This window comes from Xiphophorus maculatus, chromosome 12, assembly GCF_002775205.1.
Source record: "Xiphophorus maculatus strain JP 163 A chromosome 12, X_maculatus-5.0-male, whole genome shotgun sequence".
Classification (NCBI taxonomy): domain Eukaryota; kingdom Metazoa; phylum Chordata; class Actinopteri; order Cyprinodontiformes; family Poeciliidae; genus Xiphophorus; species Xiphophorus maculatus.
Window position 1 is genome coordinate 21,760,345 of NC_036454.1, and position 23,547 is coordinate 21,783,891.

Consider the following 23,547-nt stretch of genomic DNA (forward strand, 5'->3'; position numbering starts at 1 on the left):
TAATTCAACATACCGTTGCATTTCCCAAAAGGCCTCCTGCTCTTTCCAAAACAAGACTCAGCTTCAAAGTAGAGTCCGGGTTCACCACTGCGATTACACTTTCATTTACAAAGCGGACCACTCCATTTGGGGAGTCACTCTTGCCAATGGTGACCCTTGCAACATATTTGGAGCCCAGAACTGCTCCGCCAGTGGATCCAATCAGAACTAGTTCAAATATTTCAGAAGGTTCACTGAAAAAAAGAATATGCATTATTTAGTTTATGTGGTTGAATTAGATTAAAATAATAAAATGTAAATCTTTATTACTTTGTTTTATTTATTTTTATAGTAATCAAGTAGCCAATCCTCTTACCTGTCCATATCATCTACAATAGTGACATTGATGAAGCTTATATTCTGGCCACTGACAAACACCAGTGAGTCATTGTGGAGGATGTAGTCTAGATTAGGAGTTGCACTCAAGCCTCTCGAAATAAAGCGGGCAGAGACCGTTCCATAGGAATCCACTCTCCTCACCACTGGGATCAGCACATAGCCCACATCTTCCTCAACTGGAAAAATAGCAAGTCAAAATTTATCTTTTGTCTCATTTGTACATATCATATTACTGTCATAGCCAAAATGTTTTTTCATCCTCAAAATGACATGGTGGAAAATGCTCATTTTTAATATTGTAAGGGCAGCAAAGAATTTATTTCTCGTCAGACATCAGTCAACAGACTGACATTCTGCAGGAATGTCAGTCCTTCTGTTAACAAAGGACAGAAAAGCTAAAGCTGCCCTTTCAGGCTGTTTTGTCAGGCAAAATCTGACAAAAAGGTGACCACTTAATGAATTGTGTGTCGTGTTGAAAGTGAGAAGATTTATATGTGAGATTTAATCTCATCTAACACAGCTGGTTCACAATTCAGCCATGATTAAACTGCGGTATCAAAACGTACTGATAAGAGTATTTTTTCCTCATTCTTCCAGAAGTAGCTTAGAGACGAACAATATTTCTGGAACACCAAGCCCCAAAACTAAAGCTATAACTTGGCTCAGGGGACAAAATATTTCAATTTGCAGTCCCTAGTTAGGAAGCAATCCAGATCTTAACACAATGAAGAACCTATAAATTGTGTTATTTTATTGAATGGATTTCTCAATAAAAGCAATAAAAACCCATGAAAATGTATGCTATTGAAATTGGGTATATCATAGAAACTGACATAACAACAATACTGAAAGTTGAGTAGCAGTTAATCTAGATTTAATTAATTGTGGCCTATACAATTCATAACTGAACTGTTTCTACTTGCTTTTGTTTTACCTGTAATGTTAAGGAAGTCCTGCCTGAACTCCAGGATACCTTCAACATTGTCATTCTGCTGTATAACCACGAGAACAGAAGATATGTTTCCAATAGCTGGAGGTTGGTCCAGCTGCAGTCCTGACTCCCTCACTGTGTAGTCCACCGCACTGACCACCAGAGGGAGACGAAGAAAAATAAGTAAGTAAGAACAACTCAAGAAGGGAAATGGAATTCCACCTAGTCATTCACATTTTAGAAAATGTAATAACCTGAGATTGAGCAGCTCTACATGGGTAATGTTAACAAAGAACAGTTCGGGTCTTTCTGGAAGATTGTCATCCAGGATGTGCAACGTGACAGCTTGTGAGGTTTGGCCTGGTGTAAACAGTAATCGTCCTGAAGCCGGAGTAAAGTCCATTCCGCTAACTGCTGTGTAGCCCGAGGTCTGATAAGTCACAAACACACTGCCCAAGCTGCCATATGAGCGAATCACTGTCACATTAACCTGCATAAATAATCATAATAAAAAAAATAAAATAGAAAATTAAACCATTGTTGTTTAGGGGTATCAGCACACTGCTTCAAGAGATTTCCCTAAGTGAAATACACATGTCTGTCTAATTATAATGACCTCACCCGTTCCTCTTCTTTTGTTGTGAGCTGGAGTTGGTTGAAAGAGAAAAGTCCATGGGGGAGATCACTTGCTGCCATGGTAACCCTAGCATGCCTGGCAATGGGACTTATTTCCAGCCCTGCTGTTGCAGAGGTCAGTGAGAGCTGGTAATCACGTCGCTCTTCTGGGAGTTCATCATCAAGGACCTGTCAGCATAATTCATATGAACAAACTTCTATTAAAGAATGCCAATTTTAAGGTGAATGTTTTGCAGATACTATAACAGACCATGATTATTCTTTCAATGAATTCCATAAACATTAAGTACCTTCAGAGTAATGGTGGCAACAGACTGACCATTACGCATAGCGACAGTGCCAGAAATTGTTTCGAATTCAGAAACCAAAGCTGGAGTAATATTCCAATACACTTGGACATCTCCAAAAACACCTGGACCTCGCACAAGGCTGTGCAGAAAAACACAAACAGGTGTTTCATCACTAAAATGTAAAACGTCTTTTTTTCTCTCTCAGTTGGAGACACAGTGCAGCAATTATCTCACTTGACCACAGCAGTCCCGTTATACTTTCCGTGAGGTTCTCCAATGATAACGTTCCGAGATGACTCTGCTATTCCAATAATCCCCAGTGCAGCTTTGTCTGCTGTGATGGTGACTGTAACCACTCCTGCATAAGATTCATTAGAAAAGTTATTAAGTAAATTTAAAAAGTAAGACTTTATTTTTAACAGGAGTTTTTTTTTAAGTTAAAGAATTTATTGCATATAATACACAACACACAACAGAAAATGAAACAAAGATTGAAAACAGAAGGTAAAAGCAGTAGGAGGTGGTGACGAACAGAAAAAATGGTGACTTAAACCTGTCAGCAGTGTAAGCCATGCAAATATTCACACAGCTTCACCCAGTGCCAAGAATGCATAATCTGCACCTGCAGCATATGAACCATTATATTTATTGCTCTCTAAAGCATGAAAAATATTTCATACCAAATCTTCAATTTGACTGGCAGCAATACACAAGTATTGTGTGTTTCTAAACTGAAAAGCAGACTGTAGATTTAAAGGAACTTGTCAATTTTTTATTTATATAAATAATTGAAGGAAACACAGAGCACTCCAGTTGTTAATCTATGCATAGAATTGGTATAGAATAGCAAGCATTTTAAGATGATTACAGTTCAGGGTTATGCTAATCTGTGTATCCTCAGCTAGCATTGTAGTTAGGTAAACGACGAGTCAGTTGAAGAGTCTTTATAACATGCTGTCACATAAAACTTGAATTTTGATAAGTAGAAGATAAACCACTGCAGACCAATAGCAGAAATCCCAGCCAGTCAATTACTGTGACATTAACAGCCTTAAAAGAGGTCCAACAAAATTAAGGTAGAAATTCCAAGACAGTCTCAGCTGAAGAGTGTGTGACATCAAGTGAAGATGGAAAAGGACGATGAATATTTGCTGTATTATAAACCTGGGTACATGTCCTCAGTAAGTTAATATACTGTTAGCTTGGCATTTTTATGTAATACAAACCATGTAAAGGGTCGATGATAGCACCACTGTCAGCAGGAAGCAAGCGAACAATGAAATGTTCATCTCCCTCCAGCAAATTATCAGCAAGGACTCTGATCACAAATGACTTGACAGGCTCAGTCTGTAAAAGAAAATTTAGATAATGTTTGCAATTTTATCCTAAGTGGTTCTTATAAGCAATGGATCAGCAAATAGCAATTTTATACTACACCTCAGTGAAGACAAGTGTGCCATTAACAGGAGAGAGATCATCTATGGCTTGGTCTTCCACCTGCCACACCAGCACCACTGCACCTTTACCTCCTGAACTACGCACCACTGTGAGTGTCGCCACAGCTGACGGATCATTCACAAACTTGGGCTCACTAACCACAATCTGAGAAAAAAATAAAATAAAAACACATATTGGTACATTTTAAAATAAAGGGAAAAAATTTTCTAACTCTTAATTTATCAGCAACATGAGGTTTTCTAGATGCTATGCTGCCTAATTTCAAACATATTATACTAATGTCTATGATAAATAAAACTCTTCTCTGTATTGTGTATTTTTATAGTAAGGTGATATATATATATATATATATATATATATATATATATATATATATATATATATATATATATAGTATATTACATTCACCTCCAAGTCTTGAAATCCAAATCGTCCGAGAGGCGAGTCATTGGACGGAATCACAACAGTTACAAAGGTCACTTGTCCAAGACGAGCGCCACCGACCACCCGTAGCAAATCCACTCTGAAGGTCTCTGAGGCCTCTACTTGTTCATCATCCAAGATGGTGATGGCTATAGTAGATTTTTTCTAACGTTTTAAGAAATATACAACCTACGATGTAAGGCGCTGAATATTATGTTCAGAAATGTTTATATCAGCTCAGAACACTACACCTTGACTTACCTGGCCTTCTTGAAAAGTGATGTTTCCCGATGCAGGGGTGAAGTCATTGCGGTCAGCTGTGATCGGCTGAGCCTCCCAATAGACAACCAGTCTCCCACTTGTGCCAGCAAGTCGTACCACAGACAGATGAAGGATATTGTCTGGAGGTGGTATCTCATAGGCCAGCACACTTCCAGGTAAATTCTAAACAAGATTAACAGTAATGTTTTTTATGGCAGATTATTGAGCACATATTATATTTTCCCCTCACCTTAATTCACCTTTTTGCACGCTCACCTCAGAGATGTTGAACTGCAGAACCCCTCTTGGATCATCGTTCTCCTGGATGGTGATTTCTGCGACTTCCATCCCAGGCCTCTTTAGACTTGGCTGGCCGGCTCCAACAGACCCACTTACCATCTCCACTCCAGTGATATTTACCAGGAAACTTTCTGCAAGCTCTGGGACATCATCCTGCAATAACACATGTTCATGTGCATTAAGTAAAAGGGAAAAACTATAGAAGATTGTGAATTAATTACTGATCACCCGTCCTTACTGGTAGAATAGTGATAGAGACGAGCGCCACTGTGGCACCATTGAACATAACAATGGTGTCATCTCTGGCTAAGTAGTCTTCTCCTGAAGAAGCCTGATTGGAAGGGTGTTGGTTCAAGGCTGGTTTTGTCTGGAAATGGACCGCCACCTGACCTGATGATCCCTGCTCCCTTACTATAGAAAGAGTCACATTGACTGGAGTTCCTACAGATTAGAAAAAATTAGATAAAGGTAAATAGTAAACACCAAAAACCCAGATGATACACATAATCACAGTATCTACAGTGCCTTTCAACTTTAACTTTTGCGATGGCAAACTTCAATGTATTTTCTTGTCATTTTATCTGATAACTCAAAAAAAAGAATCATAATGTCATGGGATGCTTTTCTTCAGCAGAATATTGGAAGTTGTTCAGATCTAAACTACTTTGTTCTTATTTTGCAAAGAAAAATAGAGGAATCTATAGACTAAGCAGGCCTGAACACAGACTTTAGAGATTTTATTTAAAAAAAGTAATTTTCCTTTCAGTGTACTGTTATGCACACCCCTTCATTTTTATATTACCTGATATGAAAAATGACAATAACATGAATGATTGTGGTGATAAAATGACAAAATATGTAAATATTTAAGCTGCATGAATACTTTTACAAGGCGCTGCATGGATCTGGAAGACTTCCACTAACAAAATGACAGTATGCAAATATTCTACATTAGTAGGTATGACCATTTCAATAAATATTTCTCCAATGCTTTAATTAATAAATATTATTCGACCATTTCATGGATTAATCAAATCAATTACATCCCAACATACAAATCAAAACATCTTGATATCTATGATAAATCTTAAAGTAGCTTTTTTTCAAAGAATATGAAAGGATGGTTGAGTGATTACTTTGAAAATATCAGAAAAATGCTAACTAAATATAAAATACTAGAGAGTTTAACTCAATGATCGCTCATAGATTAACATGTAAGCAACTGTCACTTATTGATTTCTTACTCTGTGGTTCCTGTGTTAGTGTAAAGAGGGAATCCAGATGCCATCCAATCACGCCGTAGGGGGAGCCATTTGGTAAGATTGTAAGCAGAGCCTGAGCCCGCTGCCTGTCAATAACTGCACCTTGTTGGATGTTCTGAAGGCCCAAAGTAGTGACATCCCGGATGAAGATTATGACACTTTCAGATAACTCAGGCAAGCCATCTGCTATTATCGCTAATGAGATGATGGCTACAGTCTGACCTTCAGAAAACGTCACCTGTAAAGAAAATTGCATTTCTGCACTAAATTGCGACATTTCGACACAAAACTAATGGCAGTGATTATCTTAAAAAGCATTTTAAAAATGGTCCTAATGTAAGCAGCAGAAGTTACTCACCACTCCGGACGTGGGGTAAATGTCTGCTAAACTACCGTTAGCTGCCCAGTGAACAGTCAGTCGACCAAAACTTCCTCTTTTTCTCTCAACGTTGAGAGAAATTTGATTATTTTGTTCCAACTCCTCTACCTCCATGTATAAGGAATTCTGCAAATATATGTACAGCAGAGCTTAATACTTAGAAATACTTTTAAACAGTCAATAACACAATGAGCACTTTAAAATGAATTCTTACCTGAGCAAACCCAATAACGCCATGGGCATCATCGTTAGTTGGGACAAGAATTGTTACCTCACCACCAAACCCAATCTCTGCCCCTCCTTTTGGATTCTTCAGCTTAACTCCGAAAACCTCGTCCACCTCAGGGATATCATCGTCAATGACGTTGACTGCTAGATCAAGTTCCCTGTCACCAGGAGCAAAGTATAACTCCCCGGAGCTGAATGTCAGAGAAGAAAGAGACAAGGACCCCGTTTTGTCCTTCGATTCTATTTGTTTCTGTTAAAACTAACCTGTGTTTGATATTTGTAATCCAGGGCATACCTTGGAATGAAGTCAGACTGATTTGAGACAGAGGTGAACTCATAGATAGTTGAGCTATTATCTTCAGAGGAAGCCAAAAGGGCCTTTGTGCCATTTAGAGATGGGACCATGAAGGAGAGGAAGTTGTTGGCTCTAGGTGCCCTCAGGATCATGGTGAACAGATTGACATCAGATCTCCAGGAGTAAAGTGAAGAGCCATTTCTTCCAGTTAGCAGGGCATACGCTAAAAAGAAATCTCTGTTTAGAGTACACACCTTTAAAAAAGTTCTACTTTTTTCAGACAAGAGCACTATCCCTCCACAAAATGCTTAACAAATGTAAGAGTGTAAAGTCGTCTTCTTGTAGTGAGGCCTGTGGTGTTTTATTTGTTGGTCTTCTTTGTTTTGTGGCCTCATGATTAAGTTGCCTAACTGCTGGCCACTCCTGTGAGGGTTCATCAATGTTCCATGTTTTCTGCATTTGTGTATAATGAATCTCATTGTGTTCATCTGGATCTCTCAAACCTGGCAAATGGCTTTGTCGCTCATTTGCAGACTGATTAAAGTCAATGACTTTGTTTCATAGGTTGTTAAACTTCTTTAGGTGAGGGGATGCTTTTTAGGATCTCACATTATGTTGTCAGATAGGCTGCACTTTTATCCCTAAATTAAATCAACTTCAGAAAACTGCTTTCTGTATTTAATCTGATTATCTTTGAGATTAAGCTTTGTTAGATGATCTAAAAGATGTGACACAAGTAAAAACTCAACAAATCTATAGACACTTTTTCATGACGCTATAACTCTTCAGCTATTTTACATTAGCATTAATTCTTTACAGAAAGAGTTGATCAGGATATGAGTGCTTACTGATCCCTGACGGCACAGTAAAGGAGTGAATGGAGGCGAGTCCTGGGTGAGGAATGGACTGATGGTGCTGTGGTGAAGGTTCTGCTAAACTCCACCGTAATACTTCGCAGGATGGCGAGGGACCTGTTAGAAGAAAACAGAAGCAAACGAAGAATGCTTCAGAGAAATACGTTCATTCACACCAGAATAGCATGTTTATGTAACCACTCGCCTGACTGACACACCCAAAACTGAATAATTACAACTTCTGGGTCCTTTTGTGGCTCTGCTGTGCTGCACATTGAGGCCTTTCCACATAAACCCACAACAGGTCAAAACTAAAATCTCCCCACTTTTTCAAACTCAGAAGGATCATATCATTTCATAATAAACAGAGCACTGCAAAAAATATATAACCAGACCGAGACTGTAAGTTTTACAATCATAGAGGGAACAAAAGAACAAAGATGTTTAGTGAGCAATAAACAGTTTCTGTTTGTTTCACCAACATGCTTGCAGTCTGTAATAAAATCAAACTGTAGCATAATTACCAAGAAGATATAGATGAAAACAAAGAAAACATACAATGCATTACTTTCCTGTCTCCATACTATCGATTAGTCCCACTTTACAGGCATCCTAGACTTTGTTTATATAGTGAACCTAAACAATCTTACCTACGCTGTTGATGCTGTTGTTCTTACAGTTTGCTTGCCAAATCACTTCAGATATTATTTTCTGATATCTCTACATGTTGTTTTATCAACACTTCTGAAGGTACACATCCAGGTACCAGCTCTTGATTCTAATTGGTTGGCTCCTTTTTCATGTGGGACTCATTGACACTTTGCATGTTAGTAATGTATTTAGCCATCTGGATGGACGTTTCTTTGTGTTTAATGCTCGAACCTGACCTATGTGTCACAGCATGCTAAATATGGGTCAGTCGTTATGGATATTAACACAGCACTCCAAAACAATATTGCATTGTTATGTTTCCCTAATATTGTGTCGGGCCATCCAGCATTGATCTGACTATTCCAAAACCTGGGTAGGTGTTAGAGAAAAGAAGTGCTCATGGAGAAAAAAAATGTCTATTGATCATTAGAAATTTAGGAACATACAAACAAGCAAATATTTTATGAACTCATACAAGTTAGATCACCTTCAACAGCAATCAACAGCAGAGTATCCTCTCTTCTTGTGTTCACTACTTCCACTTGAATGGCTCTGCCGGAAAGTGGAAGAGTTTGTGGATTCTGAAATATGCCATTGCTCCACTGAAGAAGTTGGCAGCTCCCACGTTGGCTGTCAATGCACACCAGCAGATAGAGCGCATCTGCATGAATAAATGGAGATAGACTCAGGATGTCCTGTTCAAAGTTGAGAGTCCTGTGGAGTGCAAAGGAGCTGCCTGTCCAAACAAAAATCTAAAAAATCGGGAAAAAAAGAAAATTAATTCATGTATAACGCCCATCAAAACTGGAGACATTTATATTTTCAACTGTTAAAAAAAATTAAAATTAAACTAAAGATTGTCTTAAAAGTGGCAGAGTCTGCATCACCTGGCTAGATGCTATTAGGTAATCTTTGCCTCCAGTGGATAGGTGTTTCACATCCAGGGCTTCAACTCCTATGATTTGTTCCTTTAAAAACCAAAATAATGTATTCCATATAATATAAGCTACATGTCATAATGATATATCAATGCACCAAAACATGACAATGATGTTGTGATATGACTGATTTTATACTTGCCAATGTTATGTTGAGGTCCTTCTGCAGTTTAAAGATGCTAAGGTTTGCAGCAGGGTAGAAGGGAGGGCCACCACGAGTAATGGCAATGTAGGTAGAACCATTGACTGCAAACCCAACACATGAGGCTGGGTCTTGGATTCTGACAGACTAAAGCAATCAGAGAAAATAATGTTGCTTAATTAATCCCTCGTATTCCAATCATTCCTAGACTGTGAGAACATATTGTGCTAGTTCTGGTGGAATATTCAGGTCACCTCTATCGGCACAAAAACACCTTGCCACCGATACAGAGTAGCTAAAGTGTGGACGGCCCCAACCGCGGGCTTCAGGTCAAGCCTTAAAGCCAGGTAGGAAGACTCTCCTGGAATGGAGCACCAAGCAGATGTTGGGTTGTTCTCAAAGCTTTGATACAGACCAATGACTGGGAGGGGACCCACTGTAGGAAGAAAGAAGAGTATCTTCTGAGTCAAAGAATAGCGCAAGAAGAGATTTAGATTGATTTTTACTTTTTAGCCTCACCAGAAGCTGTAGCTGTGCCAGACTGCATCTCCCACTCTACACTAACTGCTGACTCCAAGCCATTACTGCGAGAGACAGTGAGGAAGACAGCTCTGCTTCCCTCTTCAGCCACCACTGCTGTGCTGGTTCTGAATAGAGACACAACAAATAACCCTATGTAGGAAATGCAGTTTTTAACTATTTAAAACATGTGATAGGTCGTAAGCAGCAGCATTCCTTTCAGATCCTTTGATAAAACTGTACTGAGACCTGTTGAGAGAGGGTCCGATTCGGAACAAGCCTGAAGGGGCTAAGTTCTCCAGGACAGTGATAAGAATTTGGAGCTGCTCCCCAAGTCGTGCACCTCCTGTTGGGTTAAACAGGGTCAATGTGAATGTTTCATTCCCTTCAGGTTCAGCATCACGTATTGCTCGGACCTCCAGCATCTGAAACAACAGGGAAAATAAATCAGAACTTGATCTATGTGAGCTTCTGGAATTATTTTTTATTTCTTTCAATGCCTTTTGGTACTTATATTTGCTTATCTTACCTTAAATCGGACTCCATCCTCCAAAACTACGAGACCTTGCGTTGGCATCACATCACCCTCTGCCAGGCTGCCGTTGGCATCCACGATGGTATACTGAACCGAGACTGTGCCAAAAGTGCCTTCCTCTGGGTTACGGACCACATAGAGTTTAGCTACACTGTCACTCAGCTGTGACATAGAGGTAGGCTCCCGTAACAGGAAATGATCACTGGTGTTAAAGGAAATAACACCATGTCCATCATCACTGGCCAGGATATTTACAGTAGCTGTTAAAGCAGACAAAGAAAGTTAGAAAATGTACTGTGGATTATATGCAACATATTGAAGTCTATCACTACAACAAAAGTATCAATTGCTTAACAAAGTGAAAGGGATTTGACTTTCTAATCTAACCCAGCTCTTTCAGCATTTTTTTGTATTTTTGAACTACAAGGTAAAACTTTGACACTAGTTAAAGAGCTAGTGGACTGGTTTTGTAAAAAAAAATAACACATTTAAAACAGGAAAAAAGTTAGTATAAGAACACGATGGTTGCCAAAAGGGGGGAATTTACTGGTGTGAAGAGAGTCAGCTTAATGACTTTTTGTTTGAAGAAGAAAGTGCACACTCTTTTCAAGTTATCTCTTGAAACATCACGCTACCTACTTTCGTGGTAGCTTTTAAAATCTTTGTTCTAGGCTGTCCCTTTTCCTACCTGTAGTATTTCTGCCAAGCTCCAGTCCAGGTGAAGGCTCAGACAAGATTAGCTGGAATCTCTCTGCTCCCTCTGGAATTGTGTCATCAATTATCTGCACCTCCACAAACTTATGCCTTTCACCGCCAACAAAATGGAGCCTCTGCGAAAAGAGAGGGAGTTAAAAGCGAAAACTGACACTCAGTCTAGCGTTTACAAAAACCCATTAGGTGCCTAAGTTCAGGAAAAAGGTTAGAATCAGGGTATAGTGGGCTTTCTTTAAGCAACAATAAATCCTTCAAGTGTATGTAAATTTGTAATGTTAACTGGAAAAATATTAAATGCAGATGTTTTCAATTTTGACAAAGCACATAATGATGTTCCCACCGCCGTGTTTCACCATGAGGATGGTGGGGAAAGTTAGTTTTAAGCCACACAGCAGAAAAATCCAGTGAGTTTTCTTTTGGTCTCATCTGAGCAGAGCATCTTCTTTCCAAATTTTTGTGTCCTGACAGCTAGTAGAATACTAGCAAATGGGACATTTACAGTCTAAATACATGTGTAGAGTGCTGACTTTGTGTTTAATAATGAATACTTGAATCCTGGACATTGCTAACCGTTTGACTAGTATTGTAGTCAAGTCCCTGTTGGGCTTCCAAGTTCTGAGCAAAGAAGAAAAGGGAGACATTCCCGTATGTCCCCTTGTTCCTGTACGCCACGAGAGTCAGTGCTCCGATTGTCTCATTCACTTCATACCTGCAGACAAGAGCACATTTCAAATAATTGTTTAACACAACGTAGGCATATATCTAAATGGTACAAATTTCTGGATGTTTTTTTCTTACATGGTGCTTGTCCATTCAATGACCCCTCTAATCCCATCATTAGCAACAATGGTGACTTCTGCCACCAAGCCACTGGTGTCTAAAGGAGTGCAAACAGAGAGAGAATGAAAATTATGTTCTTACTGTGGTTTATAATTTAATAATTGTGCTTTCGTTTTTCCACCAGGCTTATCTGAACTGCAAGCAGCAAAAATGCTGGGAAGGGAGTAAGTGCAGGGGCTCTAATTTTAATCATGGCAAACGCGAAGGATTACAACTAGGAGGCATCTCCTGAGAAAAGCCTGGGAGGCGGAGGAGCCAAGCGTGATGTATTTATGGACTGATTTATGACCCTCTGAGCAGTGTTCTTCCATTTACTTTGCGGCCAGGACACTGGGAGGCCAGTTATGGGTTTAGTTTGGCTTTCTTCTTCCTCACCACACAGGGCTACGCGCTGCCACCAAATCCCAAGACTTCCTCAATCATAAAAAGCATCAGTCTCACCATCCAAGCCACATAATGATTGCTGCCAAAAGAACATGTTTACCATGTGTCTCCAGGCAGCGGACTGATAGTATTCTGGGAACCTCCAAGCACTGTTGTAGTTGTACTTATACTTTGTCAACTCATCACTTTCTAAAGTTACTCATTCATAAATTGGGCTGTGGTCAAGATTTCAAAGAAACTGGAGAAAAACTGCACCTAAAGAGCTGAAAGTTTAACAGCATATTGGAATAGGATGGTACATCATGCATTTTAGTTTCTCATATGTAAACCAGTTCAAACTTATATGTATGTGTATTTTACCTGGCAATGTACAGTAAGCAACCTCTGCTCATCAAACAATAGGACATGTTAAAGGATTTTAGAAAGACAAGAGGAAAATTTATTGCAATGCATTAGAAAAACAATAAAACAAAATCAAAAGAAACTACAAAAAAGTAAATTTTTAGGACTGTCCATACTGGCTTGAAATTATTGTCCCAGTTCAACTAACAACTATACAGAGAGTACTCACCAAGTTGAGGAACAGTTGCAAGAGTTGTGATGAGCACTGCAGATGTTATGTTGACCAAGAAGAACTCCTGCAGCTCTGGAATGTCATCCTGATAAGAAAAGAAGCTGTAAACACAATATTCTACCCAGTCTGCTAAATAAATGTGAGGGAAGCCCTGTAGAGAGAATGTGAACATATACTATACCTATACAACCTGAGGATGTAATGGCAAATGTATCATCAAAATGCAATAATTGTAATCGTTTCTCAAATATATAGTCATACTGTAGTTCTTCATTCAAGGAGGCATCTGTTTGTGTTTTTATTACATTTTGTTAAATCCCATCAAATGTAACAACTTTTGGCATTATCAATCTTCAGGTGCAGAACATAAGTAATTTTCAACATGATTATTAAAATGTAAATAATACCCAATTATTTATTCAAAACTGATGCTTCTCTTACATTGATTTATCATCTTTTGAGATATGCCTGTCTCATTTCTCTTTAGCACTAAACTTGAATAAAAATAATTTGAAATCTAAATAGAGGAGCAGGAATAATTCTGGGTTTAACAATTTTTATCGAGGATACGTGCAGCACTTGACAGTTGAGTTTAAACAAATGGGATAGGGAGACATCTAGTCCTTACCTCCAGGATGGTGACCGGAATGGGAACTGAAGTCTGTCCTTCCTGAAGGACCACAGAGCCAGTGCCAGAAACAAAGTCTTGTCCCGGAACAGCAAGAGCACCCTCCACCTCAGACAGATTTTGTAGCGAACCTCTAATAACCTCATAGGTAATATTCACCGCTCCTACAAGTACAAAAAAATGTTGTCATCTATTCTTTGTGGTACAGGAAAACTTAACAAATCTATTAAAAGGTAACTACAGTTGTATGTGTTCATACTTTGCTTACAAACCTGAGGTGCCGAACTCTCTGTTGATGTAGATTTTTATAATCTGGTCCCGTTCCTCTGTGCTCACCCTGAGGGATGACGGTGCGATCGTTAGCAGCCCGTATGGCTGATCACTGGTGTCGACTGTGAGTACTGCTTCACTCCCTTGAATGTCCAGTGCAGCACGGCCAGTCACTACAACACCTGCATGCAAGTGTTGAATGCAGATTATGTATATTCACAAAGATCTTCCAGACTCTTTATTCACTAAAAGAAACATTATGTTTCGTACCAAATGTTCGTAGGTTGGAAAGTGACACCCTGTACTGATCTTGGTTCTCTGGTGTGGCATCATCCATAAGCTGCAGCACTACAGTGGCATTTAGCTGTCCCTGTAGGAATCAGCACAAATATGCTGAATTTATAATATGCAAATGACATTTCATTACAATCTGTTCACCAGTTGACACTAATGCTTAGTCATAACACAAAGCAGGGTTAGGGCTAAGGTTAGGAAAGAAAAACACAAGCATCAGGAAACAAATGTTTCACAAAAAAACATATAACATCTTATTTACCTCATTGAAGAAAATTGTCCCTGATGTTTGAATAAAAGTGCGGTGAGCAAGAGGACCTTGAACAGTCCAGTCTACCGTGATGTTACCCAAACCTGGAGCTGACCTCAAAACCAGTAAGGTCAACCTCTCGCCTGTAATAAGAAATATAATACAGTGCAACATAGTAATTTTTTTTTTTTTTTAACTTCCAACAAAATGTTTTTATGGTGTAGATGACATCATAGGTTTCTCAAGAGGTCTAACACTATGGAGACTTCAACCGCTCAAGCACAAATGATTTCATGACAATGAATAGGCTGGAGCCCACCTGTTGGAGCATCAACAGCCATCACCATAAGTGCTTACTCTCACTTTCACATTCATACATAATTAGAAGACATCTCCAGTGACACAAGGGTCGTCTTACAGAAATTCCTCTTATTTGAGTGCTTGGTTGTTTCTGGAGAATCACATATCTTATAGAGTAGCAACTTTCTGTGCTGCAATGTGGATGTAAACAGATTTAGATTCTACAAACTTTCTTAAACTGTTCTGGCAACAGGAGAACAGTAAACATGTGGAAAATTTAGTTAATGACAAAATGGCTAAAATAATTTCCACATTTTGTCTCAGTCTAATTAGAAACCTAAATTGATTTTATTGGTATTTTATGTCACAAATGAATACAAAGTGTTGCATAATTATGCAGCATTTTGTATGTAGTGCATCAACATGTTTGCTGTCTTTCTTATCTGGCTTGCAGTGAACATTATTGGACTACTTATAATTTGCTTGACTTGACAATGACTTACAGTACTTGTCACTTTACAGTAAAGCTAAAAAGAAATGCATATCATATTTTTCTTCCTTTGTAAAAAAAAAAGAACAACTCAATGCCGGTCTATAACATAACATCCCAATAAAATTCACTGAGGTTTGTGTAATGACAGAATGTTAAAAAGAGGTATGCCACCACATTGACAGTACTGGAACAGCAGCTCTTGCAAATTTGCGTACAATACTCACCTTCTCTGGCAATGACAGAACGTGAGCCTGGATCGAATCCTACTATTCCTGCCACATTGTCGTTTGCTAGAATCACTATGGTTACAGTGTCTGAGCTTGGGAGGATACGACTTCCTCCAGCTGTGTTAACAAGCCCAATCATGAGGCTCTCGCTGTCCTCGGGTTCCAAATCGTCTCTGATTACTACCTGTATTGTCTTTTTAAGATCACCTGCATGCAAAGAGAAAAAAGGTAGACGCAAAAAGGTAGGTGCAACGTTGGTTAAATCCACATATTCAAACTGTAAAACAAATTAAAGAAAGGTAAAGCTTTTAATAACCCTAAGGCTAAGGAGATGGGCAAGAAGCTAACATACCATCAAAGACCAGAGTCCCTCCACTTGCAATGAAATCAGAATCTGGTGTGGCTTTTCCTCCAACAAATCTCCACTCTACAGTAACAGTGCCCAGATTTCCTCCTCTTCTCTCAATGACCAGTGGTACAACTGTGGGCTCTTCTTGAACCTCAAGGTATAGTCCTTCCTTAGTGGCGTTGGGACTGAGACTGTAGATCAAAAATATGCCAAATGCATCTCCGTTCACTCCTATAGTGACTACAGCCTTAGCTGGCAGACCAATAGTAGGCAAGTTCTTTGGTGGCACGGTCAAATTGACCAACTTCACCTTCAAACAACACAGAATACACATTTAGTTACCACAGAGCTTTTGTATATAGATTGAAATATAAATTAAGTTTAAATTGGACTGAGCCTTACCTTTAAAATCTGTATAGAGAAGCTTTCATCCATTTCTGGAAGCTTGTCAGTCAAGATTAAGACTGATAGGTTGGCAGTCCCAGATCCATCCTCCATAAAGGCACTTTGAGTAGTGACAGGGGCGTAATCACTTCCCGCCACAGCTTGGGCACTAAACAAGACAGCAGCTGCAGTGGTGTTTTTCATATAAGTCAAAACCTGAGATCTAGGAGTCAGCTGGTCAGCCCTGGATGTAACCCACGAACAAGACGGAGGAGTCACGGCTGATGACAGAGAGAAGGCCTGGCAGGCCTGTTCTCTCAAACAGGCAGCAGCACATGCAGCCACAGGGTCTCTTTGACCTGTGATGTTCACTGTTGTAAAGAGGCCATTGGCTGGAACACCTGACTTCGGAGAGTCGTAGTAGATCAATAGATTTTGGTCCTGAGCCTGAGCCGAGCCAACAATGTCAAACTCAGAGGTGCTGTACGTGATCTCCAAGCGACCAAAGTGACCTCCTCTGGAATAGAGCAGAGGAGAAAAACAAAAACAGCAGTGAAAAATAGTGAGTGTTGTTGTATGTTAGTATATGCATAAGTGTTAAACAATATACAGTAAAAAGATCTTGACACATCAGCCATTCATTTTATTTGATTTTATAGCAATTTTATGTGAAAGGTCAACGCTAAAGAGGACATAATAGTGGTGTGAAAGGAAAACGATACATGATTTTTAACTAAAAATCTGAGAATGTATTGTATAATTGCATGCAGCCCCCTTTACACTCATACGGTAAGATAGCAGTTCATTGCTACTAAAGCTAATATTAGTCATGCACTTTACAAATTTGGCCTTAATGGAAGAGTAGTGAGATTGATGACCTGTTGAAACAGAGAGTCAAGAAGTTCCCTTTATAGTTTGCTACAAGCCACATAGTGGAAACAGAGAAATATGCAGGAAAATGTGCTTTAGTCAAATTGTCCTAAATAGTGACTTTCTGATATTGAAAATCTTATGTAATGGAAGACACTTCACATTACGAGAATGCATCGTAATAAAATGACCTTTGCCTTAGTGGAACATGATTGTGGCAGCTTTATGGCATGGGGAGAAGTCTCTTCAGTGGGAGCAGGAACTCTTGTCAGAGTTGAATGAAACATGGATGAGACTAAATACAGGATAATACTGGGATAATTTCTGCTAGACTAGAGAAAAGGTTCACCTCCCAGGAAGACAACACAGTAAACACAGCCACAGCAACAATACAGTGGTCTAGCAATAAAAGCATATTGTATGTATAATTTTCCTTCCACTTTTTAACTGCACAATACTTTTGCCAGTCCCATAAAACCCACATTAAACATATTGAGGTTTGTGGCTGAGTTGTGAATACTTTTGCTCAGTAGTCAATAAATTATTCTGAAAAGTACCTCCTGCGGACAGTGATATTAGCACCGTAAGCTCCCTCGAGTGGCTCCTGAACACGATAAACAGTCTGTTCAAAGTAAACTGTCCCATATGGGTTGTCATTTGCAGGCACTATTATGTTAACAGACGTATCAGCTCCCAAGTTTCCTCCATTACTGGCACCGATTAGTTCTACTTTAATAACCTAAAACACACAGAGAAGAAAGAAATACTTTTTTATAACAAGACAGGCTATATCATTATGCATTGTTTTTACTTTATTCATTTCTTTAGTCACCTCAGTAATTTCTGGTACATCGTCAGGTAATATTTCAATCTTGATCGTCTTCATAGTCTCCCCAGGAGCAAATTTTACTTCTCCAGATGTGGGTCTGATATCCCCCTCTGCAAGTTTACCATTAACAGTTGCCCGCCACTGGACTGCCACCGTTCCAATAGTGCCAGCATTGCGCACAATAGGCAATGTGACCACAGCAGAGGTGGATTCTGGTTCTTCAACTGTCACTGGGATAGCCTGAAAGACTGGGTAAATAAAAAAGGTATAACTTGTTAAGCAATAAATACTCTAGTAAAGAAGGACTTGGATTGGTGCTACTAACCAAAGGCACCAAAAGGGTCATCAGAAGGCAATATGGTGATGACGGCACGTGTGGGCTCTCCCAGCAGAGCTCCTCCGGTTGTTTGGTTGATCAGCTCAATGACAAAGGTCTCTTCCAGCTCAGGAACCAGATCGTTAATAACGTAGATTGGAACAGATTTACTGGATTCTCCCTCTAAAAGGACCACATCAGTCGAGGCTACGCTGTAGTCTTCGCCTGCAAGAGCACACACCAGCACACCATAATGCAAAGGCTTACCTGAAGCTGCACCAATCAGTTGGATTTTTTCATCATTATGCTTCATTTATTCAAAACTTACTGACTCTGGCAGTCACAGGAATAGCTCTGAATTTGACTGACACGTCAGCAAAAATCCCACCAACTCGCGTGACATTTATTATGGGCCCAACATAATGTTCTGCAACACTGACAGCAGAAGCAGACAACTGAAGGATTCCAAAAGCGTCGTCGCTGGCCTCTACTATCACCTGGGCAACAATGTCAGTCAAAGGGCCCAGAGAGGGGGACGTCAAGACTGAATGGTACAGAAAGCATATTTTCTGCATTAAACATGATAAAGTTACTACAAATACTTTATCTTCTTGAAATATATTAGATACACAAACTTTAATGACAATCAAACCAATATTGGTTTAACTTGGTGTTGGTCCTACGTAGCCATAACACCTTTGATCTTCTAGGAGGACTGTCTGCAAGATGTCAGTGTGTTTATGGAAACATTGGACCAGGAGAGAATTTGAGAGGTCAGATGCTGGTGTTGGACTAGATGTGGTTAATGTGGTCTACCACATCTTTGTGAATTGTTTTTGCCAGTTGGTTCAACTAAATACCACTAAAAGTTGACATGAAATATTCAGTAGTAAGGAAATGAAACAACGGGATTTCTTCCACAGGTGGCTACCTATTATGGTACCATACTGGAATTTATTGAGCTCCTGGGAGCAGCCCCTTCTTTCACAAATGAACAATACAAATGCCCTAGGTGATGTATATTATTAAACTATGGGCATGAAAGTGACTTAAACATTTGAATTCAGTGACTTGGAGGACTGCCCTAATGCTTTAGACATTATTGCATTCATGTTAAAAAAAATAAAACCATCAGAAAATTCTATACACAGTAACTTACTGGGTCTGTTTTGATCTCCTTTGATGAGATCAAGACTGATCAGTTTGACAAACACACTCTCATCTCGTTCTGGATCTACATCGTCAAGTATTCTGAGTGTGATGTTTGCCTCAGTCTGATTGGCCAAAAACACAACTGAATCAAGAAGGGAAACAAAGTCCTGCCCTTCAGTGGCTCGGCCCACACCAGGAGTCCTGTAAGGCTCTGGGTCAGACTCCTTTAGTGTCCCATATGTGACTTGCACCTGATAGCAAAAAGCGGAAAAGATTTTGAAGGATGACACAGGAGCCACATATGGAAATGTGTCTATGTATTCAGCTTATGGTAACTGGACACACCTGACCCATGGTTCCTTTCAGTCGTTGGATAGTGAGTGAGACAGTTACACCCGCTTCAGGAAGACGAACAGACCTCGATATATTAGCGAATACAAAAAGACCATAAGGATTATCACTGGCGAACACAGTCAGAGTGGCAGATGTTTGGACACCCAGGCGACCTTTTGAAACGTTAACCAGAGACACAGTGTATCTCTTGTCCAACTCGGGGATCTCATCTTGGGCTACTCTGATGATTATATTCTTTGATATCTGCCCTACACCAAAGGAGATGTTGCCAAATCTCGTAAGGAGCTCTCCTTCAGAACTGGGATCAACTTCCCAGTACACAGTCACATTAGAGAGGTCTCCAAAGGACCGAACCACCTGTAAGAGGATAGAAAACCAAAGAAAATGCTCAGGATGTTCAACAATCTGTGAACATTCTACAAATAGTAAATTGTGTACTTGACTAACCATCAGGCTGATGGAGCTAAGCCCATCCTCTGGTTCTGTCCCATTAACGAATAGAGATTGAGGACTGAAGTCAAACACTCCATGAGCATCATCAGAAGCGGCGATGGTGACAGTAATTCGAGATGCAATTCCCAAGTTGGCTGTGTAGAAAATTGCAGATGATTTTGACTTTCACATGTCACACTTTGGATGAAAAACTAAAAAACACTACTAGAGAAGAGTGAAGAAAGTACTTCCAGAGAAGTCATTTGATTAGCATAAACTTATTTTGAACAGAAACTTTTGTAATAGTATGATTGAGAACATGACATAAAAATGCAAGCTTTAGTAGTGTATGGATTTATTTTTAGAGATGTACAGAGAAATTTCCTGGTGACCAGAAGACCTTCAGCCTGAAAATTAAAAATAGAAAATCTATAAAAAGGTTGACATAAGAGCAAAAGTTATAAGATCCTATAATAAGGAAAGACTGCCCACTGTTCATACAGCCTGCTACCACAGGAAGGTACTTTAGTCATTTTATACTCAACATATTGTCAAGCTGACAAAGAGGAGCCAATTTATAGACACTCATGAATACTTTTTAAGGTATACCTTGCTAGTACTTGGTTATATCTGTTTTGACGTCAGAACAGTAAAAACCCTTCCAATTTGAAAGATGCTCTATAAATTTTAGATTTGGTTACTAGACAAATCTAAATTTGTCTAGTAAAACTTTTTGTTAAAAGCTTTACAACAAACCTGGCCACAATACTCTAATTAATTGCATCTCCAATTATTTTAAGAATTACTTACTGAATCCTAAAGTTTCAGGAAGACAGTGGGGTGCTGAGTGCTGACAGTTCATACAAAAGGGTGTTCTGTTTGCCTCTTTGGAACGCTATTTGCTTTTCCCATGTCAATCTTCTTAATTACTGCTCACCAGGGTCACAGCGTAATGTAAATATCAAAAAGGCAAACACTCCTAAAGGAATGTAATGATAAAGGAGTAGACAAAAGAGACATAATGGGGAGCTGAGGAGGGGAGACTTACCAGGGTGCTGATATGGTGGAGGGAGGAAGTCAAAATCACTTTCCCCACTACCACTTGCTTCACCATGTAGAAAATGATCAACTAATGGATCACACACATGGATCACAAAGCAAGTTTTGGTGTTGGGAATGGAGGGGTTGAAGCCAGATTGGAATCACACCAGAAAGGAGATTGAGGGGCAAGAAGGAAGGAGTTGTCGGCAGGCAGTCACACATGTGGGTATGTGGAAGTAAATGGGAGCACAGCACACAGTACACACAGAAAGGAACAGGATGCATCAGCAATTCAGCAGATTTTTAAAAAGCATAATATTTTCAGGAAAATCAACTCATGATTTAAATTTGAACTTCTCACCTCCTCCATCTGCATTGTAGAGCTCCACCCTAAAATCCTTTTCAAGCTCTGGGACGGGATTATCTACAATGGTCACATTGATGAACTTCAACCTGTCACCTGGAAGAAATTCTAGAATACCCGTCGAGTCCTGATGCGGAAAAATACAAAAAAGTGAAACATTCCAAATATATTTTTTCTGTCAATCGGAAAAAAATATCAACGTCAGTGTAGGCGAATTAGTAAAAAAAAGAAAAAAAAAAGTAAAATAACCTTATAGTCTTCAGGGCTGGACGCTGTGAAGGGGGTTGTTCTGTACCCAACAACGATTTTTCCTAATAGGCCTTGGGCTCTGGTGACTGGCAGCTGGATCTGACCATCCTCTTCATGAACAGTGATGTGTGCAGGTTGTAAAGCTGGTAAGATCAGACCTTCCTGAGGCGGACTGGGCTGGAACTGCAACAGTCCTGAAGGAAAGAAGGGTAAGAGAGAAGAAAGGAAAATGTACGATGAAACAGGTAAAAGTAAGGGTCATATGTTACTTAGTAATTATCAAGGGTCTGTAACTGTAACCCATGTTGAGAGTAAATACCATAAGGATGGTCACTTGCTCTGACAGTGACAGTATTAACAGAGTTATTGGGATCGATGCTGGCTCCACTGGTGGGGGTGGAGCCTGGCTTTCCATCAGAAGACTCTGCTGACACTAGAGTAATCTGAAAAGACTCTGAGAGCTCTGGGAGGTTGTCGTCATACACCACAAGGTTCAGTACCTGAGGGAAGGATTGGTAAACATTACCTCCAAGATCAAAAAAGAAAAAGTGGAGACTGTAGCCTTTACTAGTTTTAGAGTTGTGTGTTTTTAAACAAACAGAAGTAATAGTGTTTATGTGGCAGCATTAAATACAAGAACTTCCCTACACCTGTTTGCTAAATTTCAAATTTATTACCAAGCGCCCTCTAGGAGGAGCTGTTTATCAAGAAACAAGACAGCCAGAGTATAGGACTTCTGTTAAAGTGCACATCAGGAATTTTTATGAAATTATCATTTCAATTTGTAAATATAGCGCAGAGCATTTCCTGCCTGCTTTCTGTGTACAGTGTACAAACATATTTCCTGAATAAACTCCACTACAAGGATCTTTCCCAACCCACAGAAAGACTCAGACACTGACACACCTCCGAGAGCTGTCCAGGTGTGAAAACCACAGCTCCGGTTGCATTTGCAAAGTCTTCATGTGCTGGGCTGTCACTTTTCAAGCTGTCCAGCTGCGTAACAGTGTAGTTCACAAAGACAAAATCCAGAGAACCACGCACACGCTCAATCACACAGGAGACGGTGGAGCCCTCTTCAGTGGTCTGTTGGAACATTTATCAAACATCATTAATGTAAGGATGCAGTTGTAGACTGGCATTTACTTACAGCAGTATGTTAGAATTCAAAGAGTAAGCTTAATACTTAAGGCTAATATCACCATCTAACATCTCTACTGTGGTAGCACTTGATAGTGCATGTAACTCTGTCTCTAGATGGTGTAAAACAAAGGAGATGCTCCGGTTCTGATGGAATGCCATCCTCAGCCCTGCCATCTGTTGTATTGATTGAAACAAGGAGCAGGATCTCCTGTTTCGAGTGAAGGAACTCCAGATCCACTTCTAAAGGAATGCCCCCTCTGACAGACCTGTGTTGCCTCACCAGCTGTCGCTCCACCTGAGACGGCACAACACAAGAGTGCACGAGTCCAATAAAATTAAAAGGGACAGCATGCTCTCTCTCTGCAGCCTGGCATTCAGACTGATAAAATATGCAGCAGCACAGAGACTGACAACCCAATGGGTTAATATTACATGTATTGATATCATGCATACTATGTATTTACTGGGCATTGACTAAGAGTTGGCAATTCTACAACACAGGTCCTATAGAGACATGTCTTAAAAATGACATTTTACTTTAAGTACTTTATCAGTAGATTGACCAACCAAGACACATGGTGATGAACGTTAGTAATTCCTAGTGTTTATC

General features: G+C 39.6%; 1 protein-coding gene across 3 annotated transcripts in view; it reads right to left on the minus strand.

Annotated features, from left to right (window-relative positions):
• The window catches only part of adgrv1 (adhesion G protein-coupled receptor V1), a 118,600-nt gene that overhangs the window by 59,567 nt on the left and 35,486 nt on the right, over window positions 1-23,547 (minus strand). For 2 of the 3 annotated variants that reach the window (XM_023343662.1, XM_023343661.1), the window contains exons 23-70: window positions 22,701-22,880; window positions 22,114-22,294; window positions 21,795-21,988; window positions 21,543-21,672; window positions 21,189-21,269; window positions 20,156-20,295; window positions 19,700-20,065; window positions 19,362-19,605; window positions 18,531-18,746; window positions 18,212-18,427; window positions 17,890-18,134; window positions 17,615-17,796; window positions 16,206-16,704; window positions 15,807-16,113; window positions 15,452-15,661; window positions 14,447-14,577; window positions 14,161-14,260; window positions 13,893-14,072; window positions 13,621-13,784; window positions 12,990-13,077; window positions 11,993-12,071; window positions 11,765-11,903; window positions 11,169-11,310; window positions 10,475-10,740; window positions 10,195-10,370; window positions 9,946-10,073; window positions 9,681-9,862; window positions 9,427-9,573; window positions 9,234-9,314; window positions 8,834-9,098; window positions 7,690-7,812; window positions 6,842-7,064; window positions 6,533-6,737; window positions 6,298-6,444; window positions 5,922-6,177; window positions 4,916-5,118; window positions 4,654-4,830; window positions 4,378-4,560; window positions 4,102-4,281; window positions 3,673-3,837; window positions 3,462-3,582; window positions 2,470-2,593; window positions 2,236-2,374; window positions 1,931-2,113; window positions 1,564-1,799; window positions 1,313-1,461; window positions 356-554; window positions 14-233 (exon numbers count right to left, since the gene is read on the minus strand). In XM_023343662.1, the coding sequence (XP_023199430.1) occupies window positions 14-233; window positions 356-554; window positions 1,313-1,461; window positions 1,564-1,799; window positions 1,931-2,113; window positions 2,236-2,374; window positions 2,470-2,593; window positions 3,462-3,582; window positions 3,673-3,837; window positions 4,102-4,281; window positions 4,378-4,560; window positions 4,654-4,830; window positions 4,916-5,118; window positions 5,922-6,177; window positions 6,298-6,444; window positions 6,533-6,737; window positions 6,842-7,064; window positions 7,690-7,812; window positions 8,834-9,098; window positions 9,234-9,314; window positions 9,427-9,573; window positions 9,681-9,862; window positions 9,946-10,073; window positions 10,195-10,370; window positions 10,475-10,740; window positions 11,169-11,310; window positions 11,765-11,903; window positions 11,993-12,071; window positions 12,990-13,077; window positions 13,621-13,784; window positions 13,893-14,072; window positions 14,161-14,260; window positions 14,447-14,577; window positions 15,452-15,661; window positions 15,807-16,113; window positions 16,206-16,704; window positions 17,615-17,796; window positions 17,890-18,134; window positions 18,212-18,427; window positions 18,531-18,746; window positions 19,362-19,605; window positions 19,700-20,065; window positions 20,156-20,295; window positions 21,189-21,269; window positions 21,543-21,672; window positions 21,795-21,988; window positions 22,114-22,294; window positions 22,701-22,880 (8,892 nt within the window). The remainder of the gene's footprint in view (window positions 1-13; window positions 234-355; window positions 555-1,312; window positions 1,462-1,563; window positions 1,800-1,930; window positions 2,114-2,235; window positions 2,375-2,469; window positions 2,594-3,461; window positions 3,583-3,672; window positions 3,838-4,101; window positions 4,282-4,377; window positions 4,561-4,653; window positions 4,831-4,915; window positions 5,119-5,921; window positions 6,178-6,297; window positions 6,445-6,532; window positions 6,738-6,841; window positions 7,065-7,689; window positions 7,813-8,833; window positions 9,099-9,233; window positions 9,315-9,426; window positions 9,574-9,680; window positions 9,863-9,945; window positions 10,074-10,194; window positions 10,371-10,474; window positions 10,741-11,168; window positions 11,311-11,764; window positions 11,904-11,992; window positions 12,072-12,989; window positions 13,078-13,620; window positions 13,785-13,892; window positions 14,073-14,160; window positions 14,261-14,446; window positions 14,578-15,451; window positions 15,662-15,806; window positions 16,114-16,205; window positions 16,705-17,614; window positions 17,797-17,889; window positions 18,135-18,211; window positions 18,428-18,530; window positions 18,747-19,361; window positions 19,606-19,699; window positions 20,066-20,155; window positions 20,296-21,188; window positions 21,270-21,542; window positions 21,673-21,794; window positions 21,989-22,113; window positions 22,295-22,700; window positions 22,881-23,547) is intronic. The other variant, XM_023343663.1, reaches the window with a different exon arrangement.